A 24,795-nucleotide genomic window follows, 5' to 3' on the forward strand; every position below is an offset into this window, starting at 1 on the left:
TTTAGGATTAAGGTGTTAAAAAAATACCGTGCAAACAATAACAGAGTGACGTAGAGAATAAAAATATGTCAATCAATATTCTGGGGGCGGGGCTGGCCAGCAACCAACCAATCAACGTGGCCTATGTACCCAGCCAAATTGCTAAGCTAACAACATAGCTGTTATCTTCACTTGAACAGCAGTCGAAACGTCCTCACTATCACTAAAGATACGCTACTTCGTATTTTTTTGTTTACTAAAACTAAGTTGTTTTTTTAAACGACGCCATAGTTGAATACAACCAACGTTACACGTTCAGCATCTTTTGTGCGAACCAGAACGCGCGTTTGTATTTGTAGCTTCTTTCAGAAACCCCGAAAAAAGCTAACTCGTGAAAAGCCTACGAAATCTAACAAGTCGTAGACAATCTCTTTATTTTCTTAGGGAGCAAAATCTTCAAAATGAGAGGTTCTTACGGAGACCGAGATCGGGACCGTGGTCGTGACAGGGGGTGAGATTTGACAATAAAACAATGTTAGCTTGAAAGCTAACTGTAGCTCTTGTTTATATACATCCATTGTTTGAGATTAGCGCTACGAAAGCGCAAATTATGATATAATACGCATCAATAAAGTGGTTTTGTTATCATATTACAGAAGCCCTCGTTTCGGGTCCAGCAGAAGCAGCTCTTCATCGATCAAAAAATTCGGCAGTCCGGGTGAACGTTTACGGAAGAAAAGATGGGACCTGGATGAACTCCCCAAATTCGAGAAGAACTTTTACACCGAGCATCCGGAAGTACAACGCACGAGTCAGGTATGTTTTCTTTTAATGCATTCTTTTAATTTACAACTTGAGGTTGTGAAATTAATCGAGACTTATCCCCCCCCTCCCAGTATGACGTCGAGGAGTACAGAACTAAGAAAGAAATAACTATTCGAGGTTCTGGCTGCCCAAAGCCTGTCACCGGATTCCATCAAGCAAAATTTCCTCGTAAGCATCTGCCAACCTGAACCCTAATACACAAAACAAAAGTGCTTGATTTCTTTTTCCTTTTAGAATATGTGATGGATGTCTTGATGCAGCAAAATTTCAAGGAGCCGACAGCAATTCAGTCTCAAGGATTCCCTCTAGCCCTCAGTGGGAGGGACATGGTTGGAATCGCACAGACTGGTTCTGGGAAGACTCTGTCGGTAAGTCTTTTACAATAAATGTCATCACGGTCATTAACGTTGATGCTGTTCGTCATAACCTAATCGAATCAATTCCCCGCAGTATCTGCTGCCAGGTATTGTGCACATCAACCATCAGCCCTATCTGGAGCGTGGCGATGGACCCATTGTACGTAAAGAAAAGCAGAATATTCTTATCGCTGCGTATTCCCAACCACAATCAAAAATTCTTCTAATCATGTTTAAATATGGGTTGAGAAACACTGTGATTGTTTTTATCTTCTCCAGTGCTTGGTTCTGGCCCCCACAAGAGAACTGGCACAGCAGGTCCAGCAGGTGGCGTACGACTATGGAAAATCATCCCGCATTAAAACCACTTGTGTGTACGGGGGTGCTCCCAAAGGACCGCAGATCCGAGATCTGGAGAGAGGTACACATTATTGACCCTTGAATATTCTATTCTCGTCAAATCCTCAGGTAGGAATTTATAGACTTGGACGTTTCTAATTTCACCACACCTTGCACCTTTCTCTCTTCCCTCCTCCCAGGAGTTGAAATCTGCATCGCCACTCCGGGTCGCCTGATTGACTTTCTTGAGGCGGGCAAGACCAACCTGCGACGTTGCACGTATTTAGTTCTGGATGAAGCTGACCGTATGCTGGATATGGGATTCGAACCTCAAATTCGCAAAATTGTCGACCAGATCAGGGTAACGCCAGTCCACGCATAGCATTGTCCAGCCTGATGTTGGAAATTTCAATTTTTATGACCTGTAATTGTTTTTGCACACGTCTAGCCGGATCGACAGACGCTGATGTGGAGCGCCACCTGGCCGAAAGAGGTCCGTCAACTGGCCGAAGACTTCCTCAAAGACTACGTGCAGATAAATGTGGGCGCGCTTGAGCTCAGTGCGAACCACAACATCCTTCAAATCGTTGACGTGTGCATGGATAGTGAAAAAGACAACAAGTAAGGAACCGCTCACATTTGCAGACCCGCTTGCGTGTTATTTTTAAATCACATTTGTTCCTTTTCAGGTTAATACAGCTGATGGAAGAGATTATGGCCGAGAAAGAGAACAAGACTATCATCTTTGTGGAGACCAAGAAGCGATGTGATGACCTCACACGTAGGATGAGACGTGATGGGTGAGCCCGGGAAGATGTTTTAAGAGTCTGAGGAGCTCTCGGTGACACGGCAAGAGTTGTTTGTTTTTCATAGGTGGCCGGCGATGTGCATTCATGGTGACAAGAGCCAGCCAGAGAGAGACTGGGTGTTGACAGGTACTCTAAAAACTTTTTTTTTTATTCTTTTGATTTATTAACAATAACCCAAATTCAACTTTCTTTGCGTTTTTAGAGTTCCGCAGTGGCAAAGCTCCAATCCTCATCGCTACCGACGTGGCTTCCCGCGGTTTGGGTATGTCCTGAGTGTTCAAATGACCTTTGCACTGTACACAAACATTTGATTTGTTTAGGTAAGAGTAAGGTGCTAATATACAGAAGTCTCCTCTTTGACAAAGAAATGACGCGTTGCTTCTCAGATCAGTGTGCATCTACGAAGCAAATCATGTTTTTAGTGAAGCCCTTTAAAGTTGCACGTGAGGTATACCAAATGTATGTAAGAGGTAAGGCTAGCCATGCAGATCAAGCGTGAACCTAATTCTATGTTCATTTGTTTTCTTTTCATTTTCTTTCCTTTGTTTGTTTCCAAGTCTCTCTTCTGCCAACTAGAAGTACACAGGCCCTCGGGAGCCTGCAGCCGGACCTAGGCATGACTAATCGAAAGCCGACTTGGGAGAGAGACGGCCCGATTAATCAGTCCGGCACAGCCGCCGCCGCCGCCAAGCACACGAAGCTCTCTCCCGGCCTTGCCAGGACGACCGACCGCCTGGCTGACCGGGGAGGGGGCACGGCAGGAGGGGCGAGCATGGGGGGCTGCTGGGCTGTCAGGGTGGGCTCCCCTCAGCCACGCCATCGTCCAAGTGGCGCACCACACTGATTGGAGGAGCCGCGCGCCTCAACCAAGCGTGTCTGTATCAGAACAATCAGCTCTCAATTGGTGCCACTAAGAAACACTGTGGTGCGTCACGGGACGAGCGACTCATCCACCGGGAGCTGAGGGTGGATCGGAGCCAGAGTCGCCCATGGACGGCTGTGCTGCAGGCTGCGCGCCCCCCAACGATTCAGCCTCTGACACCCCCCCAGGCCCCCCCGCCATCGCCGTCACCACCACCACCAAACACACCACCACTGGCTGTGGCGGCCGGCCTCTCCCTCTGCGGACGTCATGTCTGGTCCTGGCTGGCAGGAGTCCTGGCCTGGAGGAGTCACCTCTGTAATTGTTCGTTCCCCTAATTCTCCTTCCACACATCCGTTCAACCGCTTAAGCATCTTCATCCACTCTTTCAACCTCTTTACTGTTATTTACTTTCATTTATTTTTAGAGCCTCCACCCCTTTGACATTTTAGCGCCGATAGACTTCTAACGCCATTCTGCTCCGCACTTGTCAAGACGTTGTAGTTGCGGTGGGCCCCTTTATAACCTATTTATAAACTTTAAAAGGGGGTCAAGGGAAACAAAAAAGCTTTATTTGTCATTTTTTTTATATTTGTCATAGTCTCGACTCATATTAATTGTATGCTGTACAAAAATAGTCGGTAAGTGGATAGAAATAAGTGTGACTTTCTCCAAACTTTGCAATGTTCAACACAAGTCTTATTTTGTTCTGACGACTATTTTTGTTTTCCCCTACTGACCCCATTCAACCCTTTATTACTGCCCCGAATGTCCAAAAGATGTGGAGGATGTCAAGTTTGTCATCAACTATGACTACCCCAATTCCTCGGAAGACTACATCCATCGGATCGGACGCACGGCCCGGAGCAACAACAAAGGCACGGCGTACACTTTCTTTACCCCGAGTAACCTCCGCCAGGCTCGGGATCTGATCCGGGTTCTTGAGGAGGCCAGACAGGCTATCAATCCCAAACTGCTGCAGCTGGTTGACACCGGACGCGGCGGAGGAGGCGGAGGTGAGGGATGTTTTCTGTCGTAGAATATTTGATTTATTTGTTAATTCATATATTTGTTTATTTCTTTCATCAAATATTTTTTGTTCATTTATATTTGTTTGTTTATTCATTTATTTGTTCCTTCAATCTTCTCCGAGGTGGCCGTTCCCGTTTCCGAGGCAGTTCCTCTTCCGACAACCCCAACTTGATGTACCAAGACGAGTGTGAGCGTCGAATGCGCTCGGTCGGGGGAGGCGGCAGCAGCAGCAGTGCCCGCGGGAGCAGCAGCTACAGCCGTGACGCACGTGATGACCGCGATTCCCGTGACGCCCGTGACAGTCGAGGCTCCAGCAGCCGCGACGGGGACTCCTCTTCATCCTCGTCTTACAGGGATCGCAGCAGCAGGAATGGAGGGCGCAGCTATGTCTCCAGCACCAGCTCATACCAGAAAGATAGCATTAGCAACACCAGTAGTAGCACTGGCCAGTATAGCTGTCCCGTGGTGGGCTCCTCAGCAGTGGGAGGCGAAATGGGACCAGTCCCACCCCCCTTGTCTGTTCCTCAGCCTCTAATGGCCCAGCAGTTACTCCTGCCCCAACCTGTGATGGGCCTGATGGGGCACGTTCCCTTTGAGTTTGCTCAGCCTCCACCACCTGGCACATGATCATCAGCCTGGCTACTTAACTTGCTGATTAATTAGGTACAAAAAAGATGAATAGCAAATACCAATAGAATAGCAATGTCTGACTTGACAAGATTTATTAAATCAATGATTGGAGAGATTTAATCTTAAATTTAGTTTTTACAGTGTCACATACTAATTGATTTTTTTTTTTGTGAGTTTGTCGACAACCCGAACAGACTACTGAAAGCATATTTGCCTGTTCAGCACAAATTTATCATTATCTGATGACGGTAAGATTTCACAGCATTGTTTTGTAATTGTACCTAATGAATCAGAAAGTATATTTTGTATATACATGGACTAAGCATTCTATACTGTTGTCATATGGCTGTATTTTAACTGTCGTAGTGAGTAGTTTTGACTGAAGCTTTTGAACACGTTTGTACCAAAATGTTTTTCTGTAGCTGGGGATTTAGATTGTTAGAAACTTCATGCATTAAAGAAGCATATCTACTTCTCGATCTCCGTCCAAATGAAATATCAAATGACCAAAATAGACTTCTGGCTGTCTGTGTCTATCCTGAGACAGGAGTTGTACAAAAGTATTTGGATGTGGATTTGCAGAAAAATGAAAATATGATTATTTCTCCTGACCAAAGGCATTTTATATATATTTTTTTTTTATCCACTTTCACATCTAAATGAGCAAATAGATTTCATTTGAAGCTTTGTACTCGTTTGGAAATTTATGGGAGCAAGGCACGCTCTGCCCAACTCGCGTACACCTGCAAATATTTTTCTCGCTGTGCGACTCATCAGGAAATTCTACTTTTATTTTAGCTGTAAATGTAATCGTGTCTGTGCATGTTGACAAAAACAATATTAACAGTGGTAGACACTCTTACTCAAATCCCCCTCACTTTTTTGACAACCATTGCCAACAACCTTTTGTAAAATAACATTGCAGGTAATCTCCAAGTATGTATGACCCTCCCAAAAAATTAAAAAAGGTAAAAAGATAACAAAAATTAATTATGGGGTGTGGTACTCCCGGGCATAATCTTTATCAAGGATTTTTTTTTTGGGGGGGGCGGTCAACAAAATCAATGTGATACAACTTCCCATGAGTAAACTTGCAAACAAATGAAAAGTTAATTCACACTAAGGTCTTTTATAAATTGAACTTGAATATTTTGTAGACATTTTTTGTGTGTGAATGTGATAACTGATCAGACTTTCCAGTCTTGCTCAACAAGAACTTTGACACTGGGGCAGATGTGCAGACAGCAAAATGATCAAAAGTCAAGTCACTGTCTGCTTGCATGTGCAATTTATTGACTTAACAACTGGTTGCCCGGTGGAATTTTTGTAATGTTGAAATTGAGAGGCGGGCTGTCCCTGTCCATGTTGTTAGGCTGTGGATAAAAGCTGTCGTGGATCCCGGCAGGAGTCATTGCAATGAAGATGATGAAGAACGTGGCTCTGTTGGCAGCTCTGCTGGGTGAGAACATGGCCAGGTGTTTCTCAAAATCTTCATCTGTCCCATTTCGTTCTAACCTGTATATATATTTGTGTGTAGCTCTGGTGAGTGTGTGTGAAGGAGTGACCTTTGGCCAGCTATGTCAGGGGAATCCCAACAACAACCCGAGGACATCAGATCGTTTGGGTGCAGGCCACTTTGGGGCCCCACGGTAAGGTGGCTGGACACATGTCGGGCAGGCGGGAGTTGACTTTTTGACTTGTCGATGTGTGTGTTCCAGGATAACCAGGACTCACCAAGGTGTGGACATCATTTGTAATGACGGCTCAGAGGTCTACGCTCCATTTGACGTTACTACTATCAACAGGGGATTAGTTGTCTACAATGATCCCGATAAGGCCGCCATCGACCGCGGTCTTGTAATAAGTGGCGAAGGTCAGTAAAAATGAAGCATTGTCAGAAAATTAACTAGCAACTACTTTGTCACTTCCAACTACTGAGCTTCACCAACACTTGCAGGTCTTTGCGTCAAGCTGTTTTATGTGGAGCCTGACAGGACTTCAGGAACCGTGAGAAAGGGTCAGCGTCTGGGCGTCATGATGCCCATGCAGAGCGTTTACCCGGGAATCACCTCGCATGTGCATGTGGAGCTGTGTGACAAAAGCGACCCCACAGGGTACTTCTGAGGATGGGGGCATGACCATTTTGACCTTAAAGGGTACATTTTATTGACACCATCCAAATGGGGGCATTTTAACATGGGACATTGGATTATCCTATTAGGCATAAGAATTGCAAATAAGTTAAACCTGCCAGCAACGTTTTGTTGTTATTATTTAGATTAACACAATTTGTTATGCAAATTATGTGTCAAGAATAAAGAGGTCAACGGAGGTGTGATATTGTCTTTTTTTTTTTTTGGGCGTGTTCGCTTCTCGAGTTCAATATGGTATTTTCGTCAAACGCGCATGCGCATGAGGTGAAACTCCACAAAGCAGGAGGGGCAAACCCATTGGAGGAAACAATTAATACTAATTGTAATTTCGCTTTCAAAATGGCAGGAAAAAATGCACAGCTAAACGGAAATGAAGATGAACACATAGTAAGTGAAAAAACGCCATTGTAAATTATTTTGTTTTTGTTTGTGGACTTTGTTGAACTGAGAGTTTGTGTGTGTGAGACAGTGCACACAATGTTCATTGTTGAAAATGACTAGCCTGTGGTCTTAGTATTGTAGGAGTCAATTTTATTATCATGTTGGTGCATGACCCATTTTAATTAAGAATTTGAAAATGGGTGTGATTGAACACTTGATCTTGGGGAAGAGGGTATGAAAATTGTGTCTGTATTCATTTTGAGAATTTTGTTTATGTGAAGCTTAAAGCTAATCAAAAACAGCTTGTTTAATAGTCACACAACTTTGCACAACTTCTAGTTTAATGCTAACATACTATACAAAACGCCACAGATTAGCCATGGCAAAGAATCCATAGTCGTAATTTGTCTGCGAAAAACAACTAAGTAGTTGACAAAAGTCATCTGGTGTCTTCATGTTTGTTGTATACTGCCCCCTGGTGGCTAATTTCTATACACCAGAGGGATTCGCAATCGTGACGCACACTTGGTCATTGTGGAGACCCAACTATTTGCATCCAATTTAAAAGTCGATTTTTATGTCCTTAAATGAGGGCACGAAATTGACACAACCAAGATCACAATGTTAACTATAATGCTATGATAAACTTGATAATTGAATTTTTGTAAGCATGACAAGCCTGCAAACAAGACGAGTATGAATTTGAATGACAAGAACACAAACTTACTGCACCAGTGTTTAAATGAATCCCCACCTCCACCAAAACCTTTATTCATATCTTCATATCTTAGCACTGTTTACAACTTCCCATGAGTAAACTTGCAAACAAATGAAAAGTTAATTCACACGAAGGTCTTTCATAAATTGAACTTGAACATTTTGTAGACATTTTTTGTGTGTGAATGTGATAACTGATCAGACTTTCCAGTCTTGCTCAACAAGAACTTTGACACTGGGGCAGATGTGCACAATGCAAAATGATCAAAAGTCAAGTGTCACTGTGTGCTTGCATGTGCAACTTATTGACTTAACAACCTGTTGCCAGGTGGAATTTTTGTAATGTTGTAATTGAGAGTCCCTGTCCATGTTGTTAGGCTGTGGATAAAAGCTGTCTGTCGTGGAGCCCGGCAGGAGTCATTGCAATGAAGATGATGAAGAACGTGGCTCTGTTGGCAGCTCTGTTGGGTGAGAACATGGCCAGGTGTTTCTCAAAGTCTTCATCTGTCCTATTTCGTTCTAACCTGTATATATATTTGTGTGTAGCGCTGGTGTGTGTGTGTGAAGGAGTGACTTTTGGCCAGCTATGTCAGGGGAATCCCAACAACCACCCGAGGGTATTCGATCGTTTGGGTGCAGGCTACTTTGGGGCCCCACGGTAAGGTGGCTGGACACATGTCGGGCAGGCGGGAGTTGACTTTTTGACTTGTTGGTGTGTGCGCGTATTCCAGGGAAACCAGGACTCACCAAGGTGTGGACATCATTTGTAATGACGGCTCAGAGGTCTACGCTCCATTTGACGTTACTACTATCAACAGAGGATTAGTTGTCTACAATGATCCCAATAAGGCCGCCATCGACCGCGGCCTTGTAATAAGTGGCGAAGGTCAGTAAAAATGAAGCATTGTCAGAAAAGCAGCAACTACTTTGTCACTTCTGAGCTTCACCAACACTTGCAGGTCTTTGCGTCAAGCTGTTTTATGTGCAGCCTGACAAGACTTCAGGAACCGTGAGCAAGGGTCAGCGTCTGGGCGTCATGATGCCCATGCAGAGCGTTTACCCGGGAATCACCTCGCATGTGCATGTGGAGCTGTGTGACAAAAGCGACCCCACAGGCTACTTCTGAGGATGGGGGCATGACCATTTTGACCTTAAAGGGTACATTTTATTGACACCATCCAAATGGGGGCATTTTAACATGGGACATTGGATTATCCTATTAGGCATAAGAATTGCAAATAAGTTAAACCTGCCAGCAACGTTTTGTTGTTATTATTTAGATTAACACAATTTGTTAGATGCAAATTATGTGTCAAGAATAAAGAGGTCAACGGAGGTGTGATATTGTCTTTTTTTTGGGGGGGGGCGTGTTCGCTTCTCGAGTTCAATATGGTATTTTCGTCAAACGCGCATGCGCATGCGCATGAGGTGAACCTCCACAAAGCAGGAGGGGCAAACCCATTGGAGGAAACAATTAGTACTAATTGTAATTTCGCTTTCAAAATGGCGGAGGAAAAAATGCACAGCTAAACGGAAATATGAAGATGAACACAGGACTCAACTCACTCCACGCTAACATCGATAAGGACTTTCCAAAAGGGACTGAATTTCGCAAGCGCAATTTGGACACTTTGAAAAGTCAGGCTGAAAAAGAGACACACAAAAAAACGACAAACTCAAACGAATGGTATCAGACATCCAGTAAAAAGAAATTGCTTCGAGTAGCAACAACGGAATACAAGCCAGATTTGAAGAGGATTGTTCAAGGCAAGGAATGCCAGAAGTCGCACGAAGCAACATGCATAGTAAGTGGAAAAAACGCTATTGTAAATTATTTTGTTTTTGTTTGTAGACTTTGTTGAACTGAGAGTTTGTGTGTGTTCTTAGTACTTTAGGACTGTATAATGTGGCTCTTAGTCTTTGACTGGTTGGCCACCCCTGCTAGATGCATGACCCATTTTAATTAAGAATTTGGAAATGGATGTGATTGAACACTTAATCTTGGGGACGAGGGTATGAAAAATGTGTCCATGTTCATTTTGAGAATTTTGTTGGATTTATGTGAAGCTTAAAGCTAATTAAAAACGGCTCCTTTGTTGGGAAAGAAAACTTAAAAAAATGTGTATTTGAAACACAACTTTGCTCAACTTCTATGTTAAGCATTATTTAATGCTAACATATAATACCAAACGCCACAGACTAGCCATTGCAAAGAATCCATAGTCGTAATTTGTCTTCAAAAAATAACAGTTGACAAAGTCGTCTGTCATGTTGGTTGTATACTGCCCTCTGGCGGCTAATTAGTATACACCAGAGGGAGTCCCAATCATGACGCACACTTGGAGACCCTATTTGCATACATTTAAAAGTAAATTTTTGTTCTTAAATGAGACCACAAAATTGATAACTAAAATGCTATGATAAAATGTAGGAGACATGAACAACACAATTGAACTATTGTAAGCATGACAAGCCTGCAAACAAGACGACTATGAACAAACTTACTGCACCAGTGTTTAAATTAATCCCCACCTCCACCAAAACCTTTATTACTCCTTCATATCTTAGCACTGTTTATGCTTTTGCACAGGTCAAATGTACATTGGTATTTACAAAGCAGTCGCACTAAGAAGGAGGGAGCAGAATGTGAGGAAGGACTCAAGACTGCAGAGCTCAAATGAACAAGATGGACACCAAGCTCTAGGTTGCAATTTGTTTAGCAATCCATTTCATGCATTTTCAATTTTACTTTACTCATGTATTGGTGATATAGGAAGAGCCATGGTCACAATTGAACAAAGATCCTATTTTAAAAAAAAAAAGTATATTAAAATATAATGATACACTGCAACTTGTTGAAATAAATCATGTATTACAGAACAAATGTGCTAAAAGTTAAACAGAACTGAGAAAGAGGCACATATGGCAGAAAATACACAATGTCACAGTACTTTTTTTTGTCATGACACAAACAAGGAAAAGTCTCCATTGATGAGAGACATAAATGATGATTCAGCAGTTTTTGGTTTGACAAACTAAGAGGAGGTAACGCTTATGTCCTTTCTGTCTGTCATGACAGCAGAGCATGCACAAGTGAGGACCAAATCTACAAAGTCAAACGTTGTGCTCGAGGCCAAACGACCTGAAGCACATATGCACATGCAGTAGTGAATGTCGGTTCTTCATTTGTAGCAGTCTTTAAAAGATTTGGGGGAAGCGAGAGAAGAAGGAAAAAAAAAAGAGGCGGGATTAACAAGTTAGTTAAAGCAAAGCACACACAGAGAGCATGAGCAGAAGTGAAAGGGGGGGGAAACAAAAATTTAGAATAGGTACGGAGTGTAGCTGAGTTTGGTGGGCAAGAGTCTGTCAGGTTGGACTTTGCCGGCCGCTATAGGTTCCCCCAAGTGTCTGAAGCAGGCCAGTTTTCAAGACTGCCACTCTCGTTGTGCACCTGGTCGCCCAAGGTGAAGCTCAATGTGTACTGCAGTTGAACTTTCTCCTAAAGCGCCCAAACGGGAAGAAGATGTTAAACACAGGACTTGGAGTGATTTTGCAAGAGTTCAAACTTGGGTGTACCTTGTTTGGGTTGGCCAGGAGCATGATCTGTGTGACAGCAGCAGTAGGAAGGATGGGATTGAATGGTGGCAAATCGCTTCCAGATGCTGGCTGCAACTTTACTCCCATTGACTGCAGAAGTAGAACAATGTGACATCACAATAATGCGGAAAAGGAGCAAAAAAAATTCCTCTCTGACCTTCTGAGCAGAGATGTTTATGTTTATGTTGGTGACAGGCACGGGAGCGGAGGACAGCATGGAGATGATGGCCACCTGCACGTCGGGGCGAGACGGTGGAGAATCACGGGCAAAGTGGCAAAGGACTCGGAGGCTGTGTCCGTCGAAGACAGTCACAGGCAGCAGACTACCTGGTAGGCGAATCCATCCATGATTATATCAGCAATTGAATTGTTGTTTAAAAAAAAAAAAAAGCAAGTCTACTTACTAGGTTTAATGGATTCTAGAGGCACAAAGACATCAGCCAGGGAAAGCTCAGCAGATGCAGTCTCTGGGCATGTGGGGGACATGTCAAACGTGGTGGCCTCTGAGGGGAGGGGCAACGCGGGGCGGTCTGAGCTGAAGAGCGGGATGCGGTTGGGGGGAATAGTAGACCCCGACTTGCTCTGTAGATCTCTCAGAGTTGGTTTGACCTGCTGTTTGTCCCTACACGCAGAGACACACTGGTGACCATCACATTCACTGGCGTAAATACGGAATTATTCTTTTTAATGAAGAAAACCTCAAAGCTGAGTATTGCAGCAGAGTATCAAAAGATCTGGCAAAAAAAGACAATTATTTATTTACCCCAAATTTATTTCTTTTACCATTTGAACTGTAGGCCTTCGGGAGGAAGAGATTGCTGCAGCAGCGTCTTTCCTAATAAATCCAGTTCATCCAGGACCGAGCCTTTGGGAGCAGAGGCGGGAGAGACCGGGTGCGAGTGGGAGGAAGGTTCCGGACTCAGGAGAAGACTAGGTGCTGCTGGGGTGTCTGCATCGATACTGTCAGATGACTTGAAGGAGAAAATGACATCAATACAAGAGAAGATCAACATATTTAAAGTTCTTTTGTGCCACGTACCTGGAAGGAGTCCCAAGCTGTGGAGTCCTCGGGCTGGGAGGGAGGGTTCGAGGTGTGTGTTCCTTCACTTAAACCTGTGTGGGACAATCCCAACTTGACAAACTGACTACTTTATATGCAGATTCAAAAAAAATAGGGTTACCAAGCGACATGAGTTCATCATCAAGTAGGGAGATGCCAGTTTCTTGCGAGGTTGCATTGAGGCTGTCGGTTGGAGTCGGGAGTTCTGGGAAGGATGGAGGCGACTGGGGCGATGTGTCCAAGCCAGACAGATCCAGCAGTGCTGTCCCCACTATGAGGTAGAAAAAAAAAATCTGAACGTGTTCATGGCCAATCACGTAGCACTGCTTCACCAACCTGTCTCCTTTTGTGCGTTTAATGCATTGTTGCTGTTCACAATCTCCCCTTTCACCTGCTGCTTGTACAAATTGATGACATGGGTCAGGCTGTCGTTGGCCTGCAAGATCTCCGCTGCGGAGAGCCCAGAAAAGATGCCCTTTAATGTCATCACTGGAGCACAAAAGATTGACAAACGGCTTTGCGGCTTAGCTTGTTAGGTCCACAATAGGCTTTGGACTAGAGGACGTTGCAATCGGCACGCAGCGACGCTTTAGATCAATTACTGCTAATTGCTAGTACTGCTTTCTAGGCTCGGATCTGAAAGCGCATTTACGCAAATCTTACCAGACAATGGTGGCAAAGCAACGCCGTGCCTTTGGACATGCAGACAATGTCAATCAATAACCATCTGATGAGATTCAAGTCCTATTAATAAATTACTGATCTACTTAAGATGTTTGTTTTTTTTAAGTTAAAGTGCAATCAGTTTATTTTAGGATTCTAGTGGAAGAAAAAATGTCCAAGGCGGGCGAAACAATTGAGTCTACTGTTTGTAATAGCTCAAGACGCAACATGTGGAACCTTGGAAAAGGTCACGCAAGATGACAACATTTTGAGACGGGTTACACAAACCAAAATGTGGTTTACTGGTTTTGATAACGGTAGTGCTCACCTAAAGCTTCATCGTTATCCTCCGTATCGCTCGCCAATCTGAATAGTGTGGGTCGCATTTTTTCACAGCGCTGGTAAAGGTCCTGTGACAATAATACAAACGTGATCAAAATTGTTCTTTCACATTCAAAATGATAAGTGACGCTCTTTTGCCCTCACCTGTATGAGCTCAGCGTTACTCTGATTTGTAGTGTTGGCATCGTAGTCCTGCAGAAGCTGAGTCAGCAAAGTGATGCTCTCCTTGACCTCCTGGATGGCACCCACCCGCTTGGTCACCTTCTCTGTTCGTCTCTGATCCTACGATAAGTTCAAAATGACTGAATGTATCTTTGTGTGCACAGGTTGAAGACAGAATGGATTTCCATTGCTGCTTTGGTCTTGGGGTTACCTCTTGGACCATTTCCTTGATGAGCTTATTGGCGGCCTTCAAGTCTTCAGGATGCGAGCTGTTCAGCAGGCGAGACAACATCTGTCAAAGTACGAGGACCGTTAAAAGGAAGCAAGTGGGTGAGAAGTCTTGATGTCTATATTTCTTACTTTAGACTTTTCTTCATCTTCAAAAATAGCATTTTTTGGTCGGGGTGGTGGATGATTGGGTAGTTTATCGGGAGGCAGTTGTGGATCTTGTTTGATAATACCTTCAAATGAAGAAAAAAAAATCATTGAATCTAGGTAGGACAAAGATCATACGAGTTAATGGCAAATGGCTTTCCATGCGACCTCCAACCTTGTTTCTTTAGCATCTGATAGGCGTCTATGATTTTGGACTCATCGGGCAAGCCTAACGTCCAGCTGTAGATCAACTCCAAGACCTTCTTCTTCACTGGCTCCGGTGAGCGTGAACCTAGGTACTGTGCGAGGACAATAACATATTTCATGTCACATGGACTGCAAGGGAAAAAAAAACCTGTGCAGGAATAGGCACATGAAAATATCCTTACCTTTGGCGAAACCACTTTGATGAGCTCATTGAGAAAGCGGAACTTGCCAACTTCACTGTGAAAGCGTTTCCCACAGTTTTTCATACACGACTCCAGAACCTGGTGAAGAAGAAGGCAGATGATAAATGAAGTTTGATGTATTGCATTTGAATAAGCGCTAACAGAGATGTCCATCATTCACACAGTTCATGCTCTTTTAAGGCAAGCACCTCGAGAGATGGAATGAAATCGTAAATAAAAGCCCGTCAGACTTATCTAATCCCCCAGTGGTGCATATTCACTGATAAAACGCTAATTTAATCAGTGCTCTCATTTACATGCATTGCAAAAAAAACCTGATTTGGGCTACAATGCAGTGTAGTCAGTTGGAAAAACAAGCATATCAAGTTGCCACATCAGAAATGGGCAACTAGATAAACCGGATCCACTATATGGGAAAGACTAGGATGCCGTGATAAAAGTGTAACACCCAAAACACTTTTGTCACCCTCTTGTGCTCTCCACGTATTGCAGAGAGTTCCAAAAGAGGCCAATGTAAACAAAAAGCATCAATACCATTTAAGCCAATTGTGACCTAAACGGTTTGTTTACCACAAGAGCCTGCATGGCCTCCCACTCCTGTGGAGATTGGATCTTGTGGGCCAACAACCTGGTAGCCAGCTGAGGCCTGCAACACAACACAGATTTCACTCATTCAGGGTTTTTAATGGATCTTTTCAGACTAACTACAAAAGTAGAATTGGTAAAAATGATCCAATTTGCATATATCTGGCTCTTACCCCTCCAAATCATTATTGAGCTGTTCACAGAAGGCATTGATGCTGCTCCAGTCAGTTTCCCTATTCAGTGGATTTGTTGCTCTGTCTGAAATATAACAGTCAGGAAACAAGATGTGGATGAAAAGTTGCAGAGCAAAAGATGCCAACTCAGTAAAATAGTTGCAACGCCGTGCACTAAGTTATCATGAGATAGTTAGGAATGGTTTGCAAGATGTGGACAATCAGATCATTTGTGATGAGATCAACTGGTGCGCTGCTAAAAAAAAAAAAAAATCAATGACATTTAATTGGTATTAAAGTTATTTACTGTAAATAATGTATCTTTGCTCGCCAACTGTTCCAGAGTCGTTTAGGGGTGCTTTATGAAGCAGCTCGCAGTCATCTCCTACAGGACACATCTTGGGTCCTTACTTGCTACATGCACTTACTTACGAGGCTCCTCTAGATGATCGATTATACAATATCTGCGTTAATTCAAAAGTCCAAAAACCTGGCTCAATCAACGCTCGCACAATCAAATGTTCTTCCACTACATAGCAAGAAGTGTATAAATAACCTGTGCGATTTTTACGTGCCGATTTTGTTTAGTGGTGTGTCGTGAGATTTCTTTTCCTAATGCAAAATATCGGCGTAGATAAACAAAGATTGCAAAGCATTGATTTCGGGATTTGCTTCTAAAAGCAAACCTCAAGATACATAGGACGTCAATGTTAGCTAGCTTGGAACGGTGTGGTCTCGACGATATTTCGGTCAAATCCAGAACTTTCTTCCGGGTAAACAGCAATAATAGTCAAAGTAGGACGCGATACTGAAAACGAGAGTCCCTGACGTTCACTACTAAAAAACAAAAATCAATCCTTGAAGCTGACAGTACGTTAGTTTGTGCTGTGTTGACAGCTGCCAGGTACAGGTAGCTGTCGAGCTAGGTTAGCTTCCTGTGTGGCACGGAACCGCCTTCCGCCTTCGCTAGCCACTTAAACAACATTGACACCTCACACTTAGCACGCAGATCTTCTATTATGTATGTTCGGTAACCATCTGACAATAAAGCGCGCCAGTTTAAGAACAAAAACTCACTGATGCGAGACTCCAAACTCTCCGAATCGGGAGGAGCAGCCATCACAGCAAGCTTTAAGTCGTCTGGTCTGCCTTGTGACGAGCTACGTAAAGGCACGTACAATGCGTAAAGACGCGGATAGGCGGAGCTAACATGAAACAACAATAAAGCATTAGTTTTTATTTTTGACAGATTATGATGTTTTGGGGGTTTACGCGAGTTTAATTTAATAGTTAGGATAATAATAATTGGAGTGGCCATAACTCCATGTTGAACATGCGCTGTCAAAATGACGTCACTGTACCAGAAATTTGACACAGTTGTGATTATAAAAACCTTATTTAATTACATTATTTTCTGTCAGATTTCTTATGGCTGCAAGTGTGTCAAGCTTATTGAATTTTTCCATTAATTCAAAGATATTTATTTAGTCTTTCATCACAACAACCTGTACTGATTCCGAAATATTACATTAAATTTGAACTGTACATATCTTCAACTACGTCCAAGCATGAATCAGTTAAAAATATACAAAAATATTTTAAGTAGTCTGGAGATGAGCAGGGAAGAGGAGGAGCTATACATGTTCGATATAAACACTTAAAAGAAAAGAAAACAAACCCAAAAAAGTTGTGCAAAGTAGATTTAGGAAAATCTCACGACAGCGTTTTGTCTCCCTCTAGTGGCAGCTATTGATTACCTTGTGTCGCGCGCAGCAAGATGGATGGACATGCAGCGAGGGGATTTTTTTAAAATAACGTTTGAGGACCTCTACGATCAAATCGACCTGCGATTGCGCCACAATTCAACGATTTATTTCGGTTTGGGATGCGAAGTGACTTCTATGACTGAATCTTCACCAACTAAGTCGCAAAAGATCGACTTTTGTCAACTTCCGTGCGATTTTTTTTCTTCCTATGCAGAAAATGAGTATTAACGTGACTTCACCTAACCTTGTTTTTAATGATGCAATATTGACATTTGACACGGCGTGCTAAATGTAGCCTTCGAACTCGCTCGCCTTTTGCCTCCACGTTGCTGTGTTGATGTATGTCACGCTGACCCAACCCTCGTGATGAAGTCCAGTGCCACCCATGACACGATGGCACCGAGGAAATCCTTGCTCAAATGGTGTGTTCAAACCTGCACCACCTACCCACAAGTGGAAATCACCAATTTATCCACCTCGTTCCGAGATGGACTTGCGTTTTGTGCAATCATCCACAAACACCGCCCGGATCTCATGTGAGTAGTTTTCTTTATTTGACTGAAGTTGGCTGCATGGTGTGCACAAAAAAAAAAAACATTTGTTGTAGCATGCTGTTTAATCTACAGTGGGCCTAATCTCTTCCGAACAACTTAATCTCACTCGTAGCCATCTTCCTCTTAAAGTAAAGTGGATTACTCAGGTTTGTTGTAGTTCAAATAAAGTCAGCTCATTTGTTATGTCATTTTAACAGGAACTGAAATTTCCTCCTCTAAATAATGTTATTGTCTTGTTTCATTCATCTCCATCCAGAGATTTCAGCTTCCTCTCCAGAGTGAATATTTACGAAAACAACCAACTGGTGAGTCATTTGCACACAATAGAAACATGTGTCCCTTTGATCAAACGTGGAATCTTGCACAGCAGTGATTTACAACCAGTTGCACATTATTATGCAAAAACATGTAATTTGATTTGGTGTCTTTCCATGCACTGTTTTCAGGCCTTTGAGGTTGCAGAGACAAAACTCGGCATCCCCGCTTTCCTGGTCCCCAAAGATTTGCTTGCCACCGAGGTGCCTGACTATTTGAGCGTCATCACTTACCTTTCCCAATTTTACCACTACTTCAGCGGGATATCGCCCGGTAAGTCTAGAAGCATTTCTTTTTGACATTTTGTATTTTGATTTGAAGTCGTCATCAGATTTCAAATCAACAATTGTGACCTTCATTTGCAATTTCATCTTCACTCATTCCGTCAGGTTGCGCTAAACGAGTTTTTCCTCCTGTGATCTTTATTCATCATTTCCATTTTCTATCTTGACTTTGCAGCTGGTCCTTCCAGTTTGAAGTCATCACACATCACTTCATCAAACAAGGTGATAAAAGAGTAAATCTTCCAACATATGAGTGAAAGAGTCCATTTTGTATTTCCAATTTCTTTTTTCCACCAGCATTTGGGTTCTTCGCCCTCCAGCAAAGAAGATGGTTATTCTAACAAAAATCTACACGATGCATGTCGCTTTTGTATGAAACCCGTTCATCTTATTCAGAGACAAGTAATCCGAGGCGAGATCTGGCATCGCAGTTGTTTCAGGTACTCCTACTCAAATATCGCTAACATTTCTGAAAATGTGTCACATGACCAACTTTTATTTCTTTCAGATGCAAAGTATGCCATGGCACACTTGCAGCAGGCTTTTACGTTCCAGAAAAGAAGACTGGTTGTTTCATCTGCTCTGATCACATAACAGATAACAACTTTGAGGTACAGGAAGAGTGCCTGTCTCCTGGCGGATTGACGCTCATCAACCTTCCTCAGTATTCTGAGGCGACAAGGTCACATGACAGACTGCTTTATAAACCACCGCAGATCGAGCAAACAGTACAATATGAGTCATCGGAAACGCGGAGTAGCATGTCAAGAGAAACGTCTCCTCAACCTGCTGCGGAATACGTCGACGAGGCAAGCGATGGCAACGATGGTTCGCCGTCGCTTTTGGCAAGAACGGAAGAGACAAAACCTGACGAGCCCTCGGAATTCTCGTCACTGCAAGTGACTGGAGAAAGTAAACAGCTGGCTTCCAAAGAGGAGTCGGTTTCTCCCCTTGCAGCCGGGACTCAACTTTCCCAAACAGCGAGCAGCACCTCAGGTAAAGATATTTATTATGTTTTTATTTCCACTTCATGAAATTAATGCAACAAAAAAATAAAACACCTGAAACAAACTCAGCAAATGTAATGTTTGTTGAATTCTTGCTTTAATAATGATGCAATTCCTAGAAAACGTTGAGGAGACAACCAATAGTGATGAGCGGAAGAAAAAAATGGAAGCGACGCCAAAGTCGTCCACGCCTTATGCACAAGTAACTGAAGAGAGTAAACAGGTGGCACCTCAACAGATCACTCAAAGTCCGTCTTCTCTTTCATCACAAGTGTAAGTCAGCTGACATTTCTTTCTTTGTACTTAAATAAATCTCAAACACTCATCATCACTTTATTAATCGTACTTAGGATGAGTCCGAAAAATCCGGTGAAAACCAACCATCCATGGTTGGGTATCATCCATCCCGGACCTTGGACACAACTACCTCCTGTTCAGTCCCCGGGGCCCCCCACGCATTCCAAACGTGGTCCAAACGGAAAGGTGTACTGGTATAGACCAAGAGTCCCTCCTCCCAATCCTTTCGGTGAGGACCTGGATGAGGAAGATGCCGTCAAAACAGAGTCACAGCCCAAAGACACTCATGGTGGACACACCACTCAACTTGATTGCTTAGATTTAACGAGCGCTAGTGTCCCACAAAAAAAAAATCATAGTCCTGTTTTGACAAGAAGTCTTTCTGTGCCAGCTGTTAAATCTACTAAATTGCCTTTTGGGGTGACGGAGGACAATAAATCAAATAAGGTATGGAAATATATATATTTTTTAAAGATGTGGGTTAATATTTAAGTCATTTGTATACAATAGTTGTAAGTGGATGTACATTTTTTTTTTTTTTTAATGTAGGTTTTCAAAGAGAAGGACCATTATGATGCAAAAGCAGAAATACCCAAATCCAAAACATGCCAGGCCCTCACATCTGGACGAGCCGCTGCCCCTGGACACGGCTTCCCGCTTGTTAAAAGGAAGGTATGATGCTGATTTATAACTAATTTGGATTACATGTTTCTTTTTTTTAAAGGAATGCTGGCTGTTATTTGTCGTTTGGCAGGTGCAGGCAGACCAGTACGCTTCTGCAGAAGATCTGCAGGTGGAAAAAAGCCAAGTGACAAAACAGCTGGAGGCATTGGAGGAAAGAGGCGTAGAATTGGAGAGAAATATCCGAGAGTGCCAGAATGGTTCATCAAGCATTTTATTTTCAACCAAAAGTAGACATAAAACATGAACAAAACACTTACTATATTTCTTTTTAATTTTAGATGAAGAGGAAGAACTTCTGGTGACCGACTGGCTCGCTCTTACCCATGAAAGGCAAATTGTGATGCGACGAGATACTGAGCTGGTTTATTTGTAAGTAGCTCAAGTATTGTAGGAATGCAAGTGTTTGCACTGCTGTGTGTATTTAAAAGAAATAAATCCAGATAATCACATTGAACTGATTGTGTGGCAGGACTAAACAGCAAAGTTTGGAAGAAAGGCAAGCAGATGTTGAGTATGAGCTTAGACGTCTCCTCAATAAACCGGGTGAGTTTGTGCAACCTTTTGTTGAGATTAAATTTTGATGTTACACACTATGGTTCTTTTATACTGGATGTTCAGAGAGCGTGTGGAGTCAAGAAGATCGAAGTCAAGAGCAAAGCCTGATGGCCGAGCTGCTCGGCATCATCGAGCAGAGGAACCAGATCGTCAGCATTTTAGATCAAGATAGGAAGAGGTGCATTGAGAATAAATTATTCCAGAATTGACTTTTATGTCGTAGTCACGCAGCTTCATTTTCCAATTAGGGAGCGAGAAGAAGATGTACTTTTGGAAGAAAACAAGAACCAAGGTGAGGATATACTTTGAAATGATCTCGATTTATTCAAATGGTTGCATAGTGTGTTGGAAATGATGACTTGTGTGAATTTTTTTTTTTCTTGGGTCTCGTCAGAGCTCCAGAAAGAAGATTTGAAAGAGATGAAGAAGTCAAAAGGAAAATTCAAGCCCTCAAAGGTTTTTAAGATGAACCGGAAAAGCGAGCGCAGCAAAAACTCTGTGGACAAAAACAGTTGAAATTCGTTCCAGACTGTAGAAGAATAAAACTGAGGACAACTTCAGACACCAAATTGAGTTATGCTTGTACATATTGACGCTCCATTGTACTGTACTTTGTCATTTACCCTTGATGTAAGAAATTATGCCATTAGCTAACGATATGTATATACTGTATATGTATTTATTTTTTGGAAATGCAGTCACAGTACGCATGTTTTACTACAGATATAGATGGAGGCTTGCACCTCAATATATTTGAATATTTAAAAAAAATTTGGATAATAGTATATGGTTAACAAAAGACAAAAAAAATATTTTTAGTGTTGAAATTAGAGAGGAGTTTATATTCTGAAAAGTGGGTTTCTGTATACTTTGTGTCAATGTTTAGATTGAATCCACTTCTGACAATAAATGTTCCACGATGTTCAGAATTTCTTAAATATGTTTTTATGTAAGAAAATGATTTAATATGTACGTTAAAATTCTCAAGTTTCATCTACGATATTAATTTGCAAAAAAAAACAAAACACTTGGTTATTGACGTGACGCAAAAGATCCGCTAGACGTCGCTGTTTACAAACCACAGAATTATACTGTGCTGTAATATAACAACTTAAATGCACATTTTACTGTTTAAAACTATATTTTTCGGATCTTATAAGAATACTGGCAGTGTTGATGATAACATTGATGCTCTGGTTGTCGAATGAAACAAACTAAACAAATGGAACCAAAATCTTATATTCTGTTAGTCCGGATCTATTTTGTGATACACACAAGAACCGGAAGTGAATCGTCTATCATACTCGTGCATGAGCTAGTCAACAAACATAGCAGGTGGATAAAATCATTGAAATAATTCATTTAGTGTATTTAGACTCCTCAGCAGGATATGTCGGACAACGAAGATAAGTAAGTAACTTAAAAAGTTGCATTCAGTGCTTCACTTATGGGATATATTTGAAGGAAATGTATGCTAGTCGTCCAGCTGCCTTGTAACCTAACCACAAAACATGTGTGACTGCAATAGTTAAGTCTTTTTTCCCCCTGTTAAGATTAATAACTATTCACAATTTTACAGTTTCGATGATGGAGATTTTGATGATGCTGAAGAGGATGAAGAATTAGATGACTTGGAAAACCCAGAAGATGTGAGTTCAGGCTTTATCATAACATGACTTAACGTGTCCATCTTCTTTTTGACGTGCTGCCAAGATAACATTTTGAGCCATAAATCTGAAACTTTCTTTTCTTGTCTCTTTTTGACAGGAAGATCAAGAGAATGTACAAATCCTACCAACCGGCGATGGCCAGCAGGCCAACCAGAAGAGGATAACAACATCATACATGACAAAATATGAGCGAGCCAGAGTTTTGGGAACAAGGGCTCTCGAGATAGCGTAAGTGTTTTGGCTTGAATGCGCACAATACACAATTGCAATTTTATAAAATGTTATAAAATGCTTTTAAATGTCAATACTACATATCAAGTACTACATGCACTACCATTCAAAAGGTGAACCTGTTTTCATCGATGTATCTATTCAAAAGGGGTTAGCATGTCCGCTCTGAGTTGAAATCTTGCCTCAAGGCATCTTATGTGGAGTTTGCATGTTCTCCGGATACTCGCGGGAACTTAATAGCGCTCTTAACAGGATGTGCGCACCCGTCATGGTGGAACTGGAAGGAGAAACGGACCCCTTACAAATTGCCATGAAAGAGCTCAAGTAAGTATTGCTTGTATTTGTGTTCCTTTGCACCCTTTGTAGCTTAAAAAAAAGCAGCAGTGCGCTATATAAATATCTTGGTAATAATAAATAAATATATGTAAAATTTATATTTTAACATAAGTCTACCATAATAGTAAAACACTGACAGATAACCTGCATGATAGTAGTTGGCAGTTTATAACTAATAATCTGTGATTGCACAATGGATTAAATGTGCCCCAAGTTGATGACATTCACAACCACCTCGTGTCCTTCACTAGGTGCGGAAAGATCCCCCTCATCATCCGCCGATACCTTCCAGATGGGAGTTATGAAGACTGGGGCTGCGATGAGCTCATCATTAATGATTAAGTCATTTGCAAGCCAGCCTTCCTTCTACCAGCAGATGCCCACTAGAGGTGCTGTTGTCTTTATTCATTCTAACTCTCGAGCGACTCTGTGGAGATTTATCAACGAAGCATCCTCTCTCGCCACTTACGTTGAATTGAATCCATTGTATCTATCGTCTGTTAAAATCACATTTTGTGGATGTTTTTCAAATTGGGGAAAGCACCGTACAGTTTCTTTTAGAGAATAAAGCCTCTATTTTTTAAATGTTATTTTGCGCAAATATGATATAATTGCAGTTTTATGTTTTGAATAAACCTGTTGTCAAGTACTTGTACTTGTTGTACTGTACTAACAACACTGAGACTTTCAAACAGCTTTGTAAGAAACAAGTGTTCTTCTTCACGTCAATCAAATGAATTCCACCACACATCAAGAAAGATGTTGACATTCGAACAAAACGATGCTTTTTCGATCGGTAGTGTTTTGTACAATTCCATGTTGTGCTGCCCAAATACGCCTTGAGCTGTTGACATGGTCATGAGGAGTTACGGACAACTTTTACAAGACCTCCACAACTTAATTCGTCATCTGAAATTTCCGAATGGAATATTTTCACAATCCATGGTCCCATTTCATGTTGTGGATTATTTAAATGGCAATTTTTGGGAAATGAGGGTTGTAAACTACTGAATCTTCTCGCCTCTAAACTTTTTTTTCCCCGTGATTACACACGCACAAAGCAGTCTCGGGGGGAAAATAGGTTGTCAGCAGTAACTAGGTCAGTGTATGTTGCTTTGTTTTGGATGAAAAGTCTGCACACCCCTGTTGAAACATCCACTGTCACTATTTGCGTGTCAGTAGAATTCTAAAGAAAATTAGCCATCAAACGACACCAATGGGGAACTTTTGCTCTGATCTTATTTGCAATGATTTCCACAATGCTGCTTGTGATGATTTCATATGTAAGTCTTTTGATAAGAGAAGGTGCCCTGAAGGGGAACTGTGGGCTGCTTTCATGGCCATGTGACAATCAGCTGCACCAACCACAGTAAGGACACCATCAGGTCGCCCGCAGCTGAGGATCTTGTTAATATCTTTTAATCTCTAAACTGCACGCCATTAGCTGCCGAGCCACATTTGTCATTAGTCTTCTTTCCATTTGCTCATTCAGTGGTCACGCGTTTCTTTCCTTGTGGGACAGTGATTTTAGAACAAGCCATAGCACTGTGCGTTTTCTTTTTGATGTCTTGTTGTCGTGCTTTTAAAATATGAAAAGTTTTGAAGTTTTCTGCTCTTTGATCGACAAAGGTGGAGTTGTGAGGCAT

The 24,795-nt window shown here is 42.1% G+C and overlaps 6 protein-coding genes across 9 annotated transcripts; 5 read left to right on the forward strand and 1 right to left on the reverse strand.

Moving 5' to 3' along the window:
• The first annotated feature begins 124 nt into the window (after positions 1–124).
• ddx17 (DEAD-box helicase 17) lies at positions 125–6,291 on the forward strand. 2 transcript variants are annotated; one of them, XM_088357084.1, is made up of 14 exons: positions 125–490; positions 636–795; positions 876–972; positions 1,039–1,172; positions 1,255–1,320; positions 1,440–1,581; positions 1,700–1,860; positions 1,948–2,120; positions 2,189–2,299; positions 2,373–2,434; positions 2,511–2,570; positions 3,950–4,186; positions 4,324–4,865; positions 6,205–6,291. In XM_088357084.1, the coding sequence occupies exons 1-13, from the start codon at positions 441–443 to the stop codon at positions 4,827–4,829; spliced, it is 1,959 nt and encodes a 652-aa protein (XP_088213210.1). In that variant the 5' UTR covers positions 125–440; the 3' UTR covers positions 4,830–4,865; positions 6,205–6,291. The 2 variants fall into 2 exon arrangements, with proteins under 2 accessions (XP_088213210.1, XP_088213209.1); XM_088357083.1 differs by lacking the exon at positions 6,205–6,291 and having other exon boundaries at positions 4,324–5,311.
• Positions 6,205–7,163, forward strand: LOC148384328 (leukocyte cell-derived chemotaxin-2-like). Its single transcript, XM_088357087.1, has 4 exons — positions 6,205–6,291; positions 6,370–6,481; positions 6,551–6,705; positions 6,790–7,163. The coding sequence occupies exons 1-4, from the start codon at positions 6,249–6,251 to the stop codon at positions 6,954–6,956; spliced, it is 477 nt and encodes a 158-aa protein (XP_088213213.1). The 5' UTR covers positions 6,205–6,248; the 3' UTR covers positions 6,957–7,163.
• A 1,278-nt stretch (positions 7,164–8,441) lies between these two features.
• Positions 8,442–9,418, forward strand: LOC148384329 (leukocyte cell-derived chemotaxin-2-like). Its single transcript, XM_088357088.1, has 4 exons — positions 8,442–8,551; positions 8,630–8,741; positions 8,815–8,969; positions 9,043–9,418. Exons 1-4 carry the CDS (start codon positions 8,509–8,511, stop codon positions 9,207–9,209), a joined length of 477 nt encoding a protein of 158 aa, XP_088213214.1. The 5' UTR covers positions 8,442–8,508; the 3' UTR covers positions 9,210–9,418.
• A 1,180-nt stretch (positions 9,419–10,598) lies between these two features.
• On the reverse strand, positions 10,599–16,681 carry gga1 (golgi-associated, gamma adaptin ear containing, ARF binding protein 1). 3 transcript variants are annotated; one of them, XM_088358024.1, is made up of 18 exons: positions 16,325–16,498; positions 15,758–15,891; positions 15,451–15,535; positions 15,263–15,338; positions 14,672–14,770; positions 14,458–14,581; positions 14,268–14,368; positions 14,119–14,199; positions 13,890–14,027; positions 13,732–13,813; positions 13,077–13,190; positions 12,862–13,011; positions 12,720–12,793; positions 12,464–12,651; positions 12,085–12,302; positions 11,838–12,007; positions 11,660–11,770; positions 10,599–11,582 (listed from the first exon to the last, which is right to left on the reverse strand). In XM_088358024.1, exons 2-18 carry the CDS (start codon positions 15,846–15,848, stop codon positions 11,472–11,474), a joined length of 2,013 nt encoding a protein of 670 aa, XP_088214150.1. In that variant the 5' UTR covers positions 15,849–15,891; positions 16,325–16,498; the 3' UTR covers positions 10,599–11,471. The 3 variants fall into 3 exon arrangements, with proteins under 3 accessions (XP_088214150.1, XP_088214149.1, XP_088214151.1); XM_088358023.1 differs by lacking the exons at positions 15,758–15,891; positions 16,325–16,498 and adding an exon at positions 16,528–16,681; XM_088358025.1 differs by lacking the exon at positions 15,758–15,891.
• Positions 14,001–21,841, forward strand: LOC148384331 (MICAL-like protein 1). The gene is made up of 15 exons (XM_088358022.1): positions 14,001–17,752; positions 18,027–18,075; positions 18,217–18,358; positions 18,545–18,591; positions 18,667–18,809; positions 18,878–19,365; positions 19,496–19,649; positions 19,727–20,120; positions 20,223–20,345; positions 20,428–20,554; positions 20,636–20,726; positions 20,827–20,900; positions 20,976–21,090; positions 21,161–21,204; positions 21,307–21,841. Exons 1-15 carry the CDS (start codon positions 17,583–17,585, stop codon positions 21,426–21,428), a joined length of 2,283 nt encoding a protein of 760 aa, XP_088214148.1. The 5' UTR covers positions 14,001–17,582; the 3' UTR covers positions 21,429–21,841.
• Positions 21,842–22,184: 343 nt separating this feature from the next.
• On the forward strand, positions 22,185–23,841 carry polr2f (RNA polymerase II, I and III subunit F). Its single transcript, XM_088357592.1, has 5 exons — positions 22,185–22,322; positions 22,492–22,561; positions 22,680–22,810; positions 23,066–23,137; positions 23,401–23,841. Exons 1-5 carry the CDS (start codon positions 22,303–22,305, stop codon positions 23,489–23,491), a joined length of 384 nt encoding a protein of 127 aa, XP_088213718.1. The 5' UTR covers positions 22,185–22,302; the 3' UTR covers positions 23,492–23,841.
• The last annotated feature ends 954 nt before the right edge of the window (positions 23,842–24,795 follow it).

Source organism: Syngnathus floridae, chromosome 17 (assembly GCF_059516105.1).
Source record: "Syngnathus floridae isolate MCC-2025c chromosome 17, RoL_Sflo_1.0, whole genome shotgun sequence".
Lineage (NCBI taxonomy): Eukaryota > Metazoa > Chordata > Actinopteri > Syngnathiformes > Syngnathidae > Syngnathus > Syngnathus floridae.

Coding starts and splice junctions, on each gene's coding strand:
- ddx17 (XM_088357084.1), top strand. CDS start 441: ATGAGAGGTTCTTACGGAGACCGAGATCGGGACCGTGGTCGTGACAGG. Junction 2,121..2,188: donor GATAGTGAAAAAGACAACAA/GTAAGGAACCGC, acceptor GTTCCTTTTCAG/GTTAATACAGCTGATGGAAG. Junction 2,300..2,372: donor CGTAGGATGAGACGTGATGG/GTGAGCCCGGGA, acceptor TGTTTTTCATAG/GTGGCCGGCGATGTGCATTC.
- LOC148384328 (XM_088357087.1), top strand. CDS start 6,249: ATGAAGATGATGAAGAACGTGGCTCTGTTGGCAGCTCTGCTGG. Junction 6,292..6,369: donor TCTGTTGGCAGCTCTGCTGG/GTGAGAACATGG, acceptor ATTTGTGTGTAG/CTCTGGTGAGTGTGTGTGAA. Junction 6,482..6,550: donor GGCCACTTTGGGGCCCCACG/GTAAGGTGGCTG, acceptor TGTGTGTTCCAG/GATAACCAGGACTCACCAAG.
- LOC148384329 (XM_088357088.1), top strand. CDS start 8,509: ATGAAGATGATGAAGAACGTGGCTCTGTTGGCAGCTCTGTTGG. Junction 8,552..8,629: donor TCTGTTGGCAGCTCTGTTGG/GTGAGAACATGG, acceptor ATTTGTGTGTAG/CGCTGGTGTGTGTGTGTGAA. Junction 8,742..8,814: donor GGCTACTTTGGGGCCCCACG/GTAAGGTGGCTG, acceptor CGCGTATTCCAG/GGAAACCAGGACTCACCAAG.
- gga1 (XM_088358024.1), bottom strand. CDS start 15,848: ATGTGTCCTGTAGGAGATGACTGCGAGCTGCTTCATAAAGCACCCCTA. Junction 15,339..15,450: donor CTCAATAATGATTTGGAGGG/GTAAGAGCCAGA, acceptor GTTGTGTTGCAG/GCCTCAGCTGGCTACCAGGT. Junction 14,369..14,457: donor TCAGATGCTAAAGAAACAAG/GTTGGAGGTCGC, acceptor CTTCATTTGAAG/GTATTATCAAACAAGATCCA.
- LOC148384331 (XM_088358022.1), top strand. CDS start 17,583: ATGAAGTCCAGTGCCACCCATGACACGATGGCACCGAGGAAATCCTTG. Junction 18,810..18,877: donor TGGCATCGCAGTTGTTTCAG/GTACTCCTACTC, acceptor TATTTCTTTCAG/ATGCAAAGTATGCCATGGCA. Junction 20,727..20,826: donor GATACTGAGCTGGTTTATTT/GTAAGTAGCTCA, acceptor ATTGTGTGGCAG/GACTAAACAGCAAAGTTTGG.
- polr2f (XM_088357592.1), top strand. CDS start 22,303: ATGTCGGACAACGAAGATAA. Junction 22,323..22,491: donor ATGTCGGACAACGAAGATAA/GTAAGTAACTTA, acceptor ACAATTTTACAG/TTTCGATGATGGAGATTTTG. Junction 23,138..23,400: donor ATTGCCATGAAAGAGCTCAA/GTAAGTATTGCT, acceptor GTCCTTCACTAG/GTGCGGAAAGATCCCCCTCA.